Source organism: Porites lutea, chromosome 13, assembly GCF_958299795.1.
Source record: "Porites lutea chromosome 13, jaPorLute2.1, whole genome shotgun sequence".
Lineage (NCBI taxonomy): Eukaryota > Metazoa > Cnidaria > Anthozoa > Scleractinia > Poritidae > Porites > Porites lutea.
Genome location: NC_133213.1, coordinates 1,212,533 through 1,219,750, shown reverse-complemented (window position 1 = coordinate 1,219,750; position 7,218 = coordinate 1,212,533). Strand labels below are relative to the sequence as shown.

General features: G+C 38.8%; 1 protein-coding gene across 1 annotated transcript in view; it reads left to right on the top strand.

Annotated features, from left to right (window-relative positions):
• Nucleotides 1-875: 875 nt before the first annotated feature.
• Nucleotides 876-7,218, top strand: part of LOC140923261 (sorting nexin-6-like) — a 10,056-nt gene continuing 3,713 nt past the window's right edge. Inside the window, exons 1-8 of the mRNA XM_073373346.1 lie at nt 876-981; nt 2,264-2,377; nt 2,716-2,785; nt 2,924-2,984; nt 3,781-3,856; nt 4,876-4,959; nt 5,275-5,349; nt 6,357-6,387. Coding sequence (XP_073229447.1) covers nt 2,348-2,377; nt 2,716-2,785; nt 2,924-2,984; nt 3,781-3,856; nt 4,876-4,959; nt 5,275-5,349; nt 6,357-6,387 — 427 coding nt within the window. The 5' untranslated portion in view covers nt 876-981; nt 2,264-2,347. The remainder of the gene's footprint in view (nt 982-2,263; nt 2,378-2,715; nt 2,786-2,923; nt 2,985-3,780; nt 3,857-4,875; nt 4,960-5,274; nt 5,350-6,356; nt 6,388-7,218) is intronic.

Below are 7,218 nucleotides of genomic sequence, written 5' to 3'. Positions count from 1 at the left end.
TGTAACATTACCCTGTGTGGTAAATCGTAAAAAGAGTGAGGACAACACTCAGTATGCATGCCATCAGTTATGGACTGTTTGACCACTATCCACCCTGTTTATTAGCAGCTGTGCTCTTTTTTGGGGGTATTCAGACTGCCCTCGAACCTACGCGTCAATTTTGCTTCAATTTTCAGCGATACACAAGGAGTATAAGAAAAAAGATCGTGCTTTTACAAATTAATAACCCTTGTTATAAGCAAGAAAAAATAGGATAAGCCATGAGGCTTTTAATTTATGTCACTTTTTTGAGAACATTTAAACTTACCACCACCACAATTTTCCTCGCAAAACTAGTTGACTTTTTCCGCCAATGTCTTGTTTTGGGCATGCGCGCGTGGAAGGAGCAAATTGAAAGATTGCCTACTTGTATGCGAATGTAAAGTTAAGCCCCGTGCAAACGGACGCAACATTGTTGGCCAAAAACTCCCAACATTGTTGGGTGCAACATGTAACAATGTAGAGAGTTGTTGCGTCCGTTTGCACTTAAGGTCTCTAATACTTTCCTGATCCTTGACGTCCCCACTCTAATTAAAGCCCTGGTTACGCAATGTAATCGTACCTTTGGACTCTCTCGAAGGAGCTTGGGGGACCTGTGCAGTGGCAGGAAGATTCATCCAGCGGTCGGGAGAAATGGCAAATTATGCGTCATATCGTGGTAATGAAATGTCCTGGCCTGGATGCTCAGTTTCAGGATCAAATGACCAAAAGATCCTGGGCAGTCTTCCTGATTTAATGACTTCAAATGGTAAGCGAGATTTTTCCGAAATAAATCATAGCTATTTTGATTGATAACTTGAGCGTTTCTTAAATTTATTCATATATTTTCAGGCGGAAAATGGTGTCAATGGCAAAGCGGAGCAGGGACTGTGCTGGACTGTCAAGGTTTTAGACGCAAGCAAAGATGGCGAGATCGTCAAATTTACGATTCAAACAAACACTGTGAGTGTACAAACTTCAGCTACATGCGAGGCCTTTTAATCTCCTGCAAGCGCATCCTGTTTAGCCATGTTTGCAGCAAATTAAGATCAATGCAATCGATATTTCAGCAATTTTGTTTGAGGGGGGATACACAACTCAGCTCCGGTTTAGGTGGAATTCAATCATCGTAGAAATTGAAAGTTATCTGAACTTTTCAGACCTCATACATTAAATTTGCATGTAATCGTTATTGCTTTCGTATTTGCATGTCATTGTTTCGCATCTTGTTTTACGCACGTACCACGGAGATCTTTCCGCCCCCTCCCCCTCCCCCTCCCCTTTAGCCTCCAAATCTTTAATCCTTACTCTCGCCACTATTCTTCACATATTGAGGCATGGTGTTAGAAAGAAGAGGCTTTTTATTCTTAATTATCAGTTTTTTCATTCTCATGGCCCTCATTTTTCACTAAATACTCCTATTCTTAGGAGAAATTAGATTCTGATCACCATTGGCAGCTCACAGAGCAGTCCCTTGAATGTACTAGTCCACCCCTTCAATTGCAGGGTGGGTAGGGCTCTCTAAGCTGGTTTAAATGCATCTAGCTTTCGCATAAATTCCAGCAGATGTTATCAACCAGAGAATAAATGCCATGTGAATTCTGAATTCACAGTTCCAGGTTGTTGTTGCCCTCTTGTTTCTAATATTCTCTGCAACTTGTTGACAGTGTTCTTGTTCACAGTTTTTCCATATAAATTACTACTTAATTTTCCAGTGAGATTATCCACCTTGAAATGATTTATTCATAAAACCCACAAGAAAATAACTGCTTGTTATTGTAAACTTGATTATTAGGCTTTATGTTCATATTGAACAGCTTAACTCTGAAATAATTATAGAGCAAAGCTGTTCTATATGGATGGTCTATAGCCAGTTCAATATTGATTATTAATATTGTTAGTGGTGCTCTCCAAGAGACTTCTATACTTTTCTTCTAATACTTTGTTTAAAATACACTCCAGCAGATCAATAAGAAGTGTTTATTTTTCCCTGTAAGATTGCATCTCAAAGGTAATTGGCTTTCAGGCCACAGTGTTTCAGTCACAATCATGTCTTCTGTGTTTCAAGAAAAAACCAGACACTATTTATTATCAGGATTGGAAAAGTTATTCAGTAAAAGAACATTTAGTGTAAAATCTCCAGTTTCTTCTTGGGGAGCTAGTTTGAGACCTTGGCCTTGTCCCTGGGCAATCACTGTCTTTAGAGCTGACAGGTTAACAACCATTTTGCTATTTTAATTTATAGGGTGAAGGAACTGGAAGTGAAGAAGAAAAAGGAGTGATAGTCCTTCGACAATATGAAGATTTAGAATGGCTGTATCACTGTTTAATGGCACACAATAACATTGATGGAGTTGTTGTAAGTTAACTAACATTAATTTATTACCCCAAAGCAAAACTTGAATTTACAGGCAAGGTTAGGCTAGGCTGCACATTCCCAACATAATGATCAATCAAGAATTATTTGAATCGGTATTGCTGTGTAAAAGGATTCACTTATGAGTTTCCCTATCAATGATTTTCAATCAAGCAGTTCTTCTAGTTCAGTTGACCTGTAGAATGCTTTAGGTGATTAATAGTATCATTTTATCCATCTTTAGCATTAGGTTCTGCACAGATCACATTTTCGTTGATGTGGAACTCATTTCTAGTGTGCACTATTAATAATATGATGTTACCTTTTGTTGTCATATCCAGATTCCTCCGTTACCTCCAAAGCCTGTCACTACAGTCAATGCTGCTGAAGCCAGGTCAAAGAAACAGCTAGGTAGGAGAAGTCTGTGTTCCTCCGAAAGAAACACTCTAAATACAGCCAAACGTGTGTAGCAGTCATCCTTAGGAAATGGCTAACCAACCTGTTAATACTAGCTTAAAGAATGAGTAAATTTTTGTTTCCTATTTTCAGGAAAAGATGCAAAACACATGGTGGCTGATGAATTTTCAAGGGACTGTCGTAGTCTTGAGAAGTAAGTTCAACATGTCTTCAATCTGGAGATTTCCTTTCTTTTTCCCAGCCACCCCACCCCTGCCATTACAGGTAGTCAGCCTAGCCCCTGTCCCCGATTTATTTTTGTAGTGGTACTTGCCTGGCAGTTTTTCTACATGTACTTTTCCCAGGAATCTGTGCATAGCATGTCTTACCCACCATTTGACTTTTGGCCTCTTCACATGCACGTGGCTAACCAAGCTGGCCTGGTCAGTGGTCGATGAAATTCGCCTTGGTTTCATTTGAGAAATTTCAGCCCGGTTTCTGAGATGAGAAAAAGCCAAAGATACTGGGGATGAGTTTTGGCACCAAATTTGCTGGGATACAAAACAAACATGATGAAACACAAAAATTTTAAATTTCGCACCTATCATAGCTTCGGGAACTCTTAAAGCTGTATCAGTGCAGTTAAATGGGTTGCTTATGATGTGGAAAATACAGCAGGAAATGCAAGATGATGCCATCCGGACCGCCAGAATTCATCCCACTTTCATCCTGTTAAGCCGGCTGAATTGTTCATATCATGGCAAAATTTCTAGCCCGCTTACCAAGATCTTGGGAACCCAGCCAGCCCACCCTCTCATATGAACACATTTAAATTTTTACAAATGATTAAGAGGGAAGGTGAGATCTCAGAAACCGGGCTTATATGGTTCGTATCTGTGAAATGCTTAATTTTTTTTTTTAAGTTCCTCCAGTTTTTAGGTTGATCGTATAAGTTACATGTCTCACAGCCACATGCATTATTCTCATATTTCTGTGGTATTGTCCTTTAGATTTTTACAACTTGTTATTGCACACCCTGCCTTCTCAAAAGATGAGGATCTGCAAAAATTTCTAAAAGAGGAAAATGTGAGTTATGACTTTGAAAGTAATCATTGTTGGTTTTGAGTGTTGTTGCAATGATTATATATTCTGCACCTTTTTGTACCATGGTAAAATAAATATTTATTACAATTTATTGACTGAACATTCCAAGGACAGCAATTTCCTCCATCTCTGAGATGGCTTCTGTGGAGTAGGAGTGTGCAAAGAAAATAGTGTCCAGTAGCCCAGGGCTAGTGGATTTTGCTATTAGGCTAGGGAATTCTGTTCTTCACTTGCCCGAAGGCAAATGATTTGAAGGTTTTTGGGGGATTTTAATCACTGAAGAACAGTTATCAATCCTGCTCATCAAAAAAAAATTTTAGGCTAGTTGAAATGACTTTTGGGTTGGTGCATGCTACAATCTCAGACAAAAACCTTGAAACACTTTGTAAAATTCTACTCTCTTTCATTTCCTCCCTCCCTTTTGCAATGTGTTGTAGCCACGTAACTTTGCAATCACATCTCAACATTGCAGAGGGAAAGGAGAATGCATAGGTGTTTCAAGGATTTTTGGTGTGTATTGTTACTGCAACTTGGGTGAATAGCAAGCTGTAAAAGTGACTTTCTCTTCACTCCGAGTAGTTTGACTGTATATATCCAAGGAATTGTTTAGTTTGGGGATCCAATACTGCATTTACTTAGTAGGACAACTTCTTAACTGAAGATACAAACAAATGACAAAACATGATTTATGCTTTAAAATATAATTCTAAGGAGTCTTTCATGACTTGTTTTCTCTTATTCTGGTGCATGTATGCTGGGCATGTGTTGGACAAACCTTGGTATGAAAAACAGTGTTTCATTCCGGTTAATCTTTTATCACTGAAGATTGTATGATATAACGAGTATGTGTAATATATATGTTGGGGGCTAGTTGGATTGTCATAAAGTGCAACTTATTCATCTCGATAGCTTATTGACTACAGTAGTTTATACTAATTTGTTTTTAAGAGTTGCAGTTCCTTTTATGTTTATGTATGGTCAATAACTTGTTCTTTTAATAGCCTCCAGCTAGAACCAAAGTCAAGAAAGGTGTGATGGAAAGTTTGTCCAAATCTGTTAGTGATTTAAGGCATCACAATCACAAGGTATGGTTATTATTCTTGGTTTAAGTAATATTTCCAATTTATTTGCCAAAGTTATCAGTGCCCATGTACATACCGCATCAACAACCTCTTGAAGTTTCCTCATAAAACAATGTCGTTATGTCAAAACAAATCAGTCTGCCAAAAATTAGCTTGATCCTGCAAAAAAAAAAAAGTCAACCTAAAAAGTCACAAGCGCCTTTTTTACAGGAAACCCTTCAACTGGAAAAAAAGTCTGCGTCTGAAGTTGGCTGTTTAAGGAAATTGGAAGCATTATGAAACTCACTTATTTGTTAGTACTTGTTATTATTGTTTTAGGATCTTGATGATGAATTCCAGAAGAAAAGAGATTTTGTGGAGCAATACACACCTTTGACTAAAGAAACTTATGGGGTAAGAAAAAAAATATTAGTGTCCAGATGATAACATCAGCAGTTGAATTTAGGGAAAATTAGCCAACCTCTGTCAGCGAAGTAGCTGATTCTTTTCGCCAGCGGCCTGTATTTATTTAAACTCCCATGCAGACATTGTTGGGTCTTTGTCAGGTGTTCCTTCCCCACATTCATGGGGGGAATGGGGAGCGAAGCCCTAAGAACATGTGGGTGGGAGGATAGCGCCTATTGAAAGCACAATAATCCAGTCCTATTCTCTAATAACTTTGAAAGTAGAGGAAGATTGAGGAGAAGAAAAATGTGACCAATAGGGAAAACACTGAGAAAATTTCTGTTTTCTGGGCTGTCTCCCCTGGGTTCTTTCCAGCTTCTGTCCCCTTCTCTTTATTGTCAAGCACCACAATCCAAGAGTGTTTTAGCGTTCTTGCACCTTCGAAAAAATTGCTGCACTATAGCCTAGGGTACTTGCATCTGTGCTCTTTTCCTCTCTAGTGATATTTTTACAGTTGGACTACACTCCATTCGGTAACTGTTTGACTGGATTTTGTAAAAGGCTCTTACAAAGCTTATGGGGAAGACAATTGTATTGCAATTGTTTTTTGGTGTGGTGGATTTGTGCAATCACCTAATAACGTAACACAATAGATTCAAAAGACACTAACAATACCCACACTGCAACACAATGCCTAACCAACAATGGTTTCCACAACACTAAGAAACACCCACTGAACGCACCCTAATCTTGGTGTTCCTGTGGTACAAAGCCACAAATTGTAGAGGTATCGCGGGCGACTGCTGATTAACCGCCCCTGCTAGTTTTATCAGGGGCATCTCGTCCAGGAAACTGGACTCCTTCCGACTCGATTTCGTTTCCATGAATGACGAACGCGGATCCGTAGTCAATAATTACCTCTGGTAATTAGTCTTTGAACAAAGTTACAGGGTGTGTTGTCTTCAGTGGATGTGATTTTTATCCCTGCTATTTTTTCCATAAATTTCTTCTTGTAGAACTTCATCAAAATGGTGCACAGTCAGCAACGTAAGTCAAATGTAATGATTTTAAAATCCCTTTTAGTAGCTGGCATCTGTGAGAGCTGTTAATGAGCAATGCTTAGACATCCAGTCAAGCTCGCACTATCATTAAAACTCCTTTAAGTAGCTGGTATCTGTAAGAGCTGTCAATGAGCAATACTTAGACACCCGATTAAGCTCGCACCATCATAAGTATACCAAACTTTTTTTAGCATTCTATTTTGTTAACTTAACCTACATTGTAAAAGCGTTACTAACACGAATTTCAGTTCCTTTTGTTAAATTATTAATATTAGTTAAAATATTTGATTAGACTGCAAAACAGTCCGTATTTTTGCGTATTCAAGTACGCGCGAGCAGTGAAACAAAAGGTCTGGAATGAGGCTGAAAACAGAGAGCGAGACTGGGGAGAGACGCTTTTTTTTCTCTCGCTCAATCGTCCTTAGGGCGTGTGAGGCTCCCGCGCTTCGCGCGCGTACGACCCTTACGCCACGCTTTACCGATTTCTTTACTGATTTTGAGAAAAAAAAACCGACTGTTTTGCAGTCTAATATTTGATTAGCGGAGCGTAATATCTACATTTGCTGGTCGCTCAAAGTTTAGATGTGACGACAAAATTGTGGAGATGTTTTTAAATTCATTCATAAGTTACTGATGTCTACCGTGTGATAAATGTAGGTACCAGGGACGAAACGAATATAAATAAACGGCAACTGGAAATGGGAAAAAAATTGACCACTCAAGATCATTTGTTTCGCGACCTCTAATCCAATCTCTTTTTTTTTTTGGTGGAGCTGTATATATTACGTTCTACCAAGTGATCGACCATTCGATTATA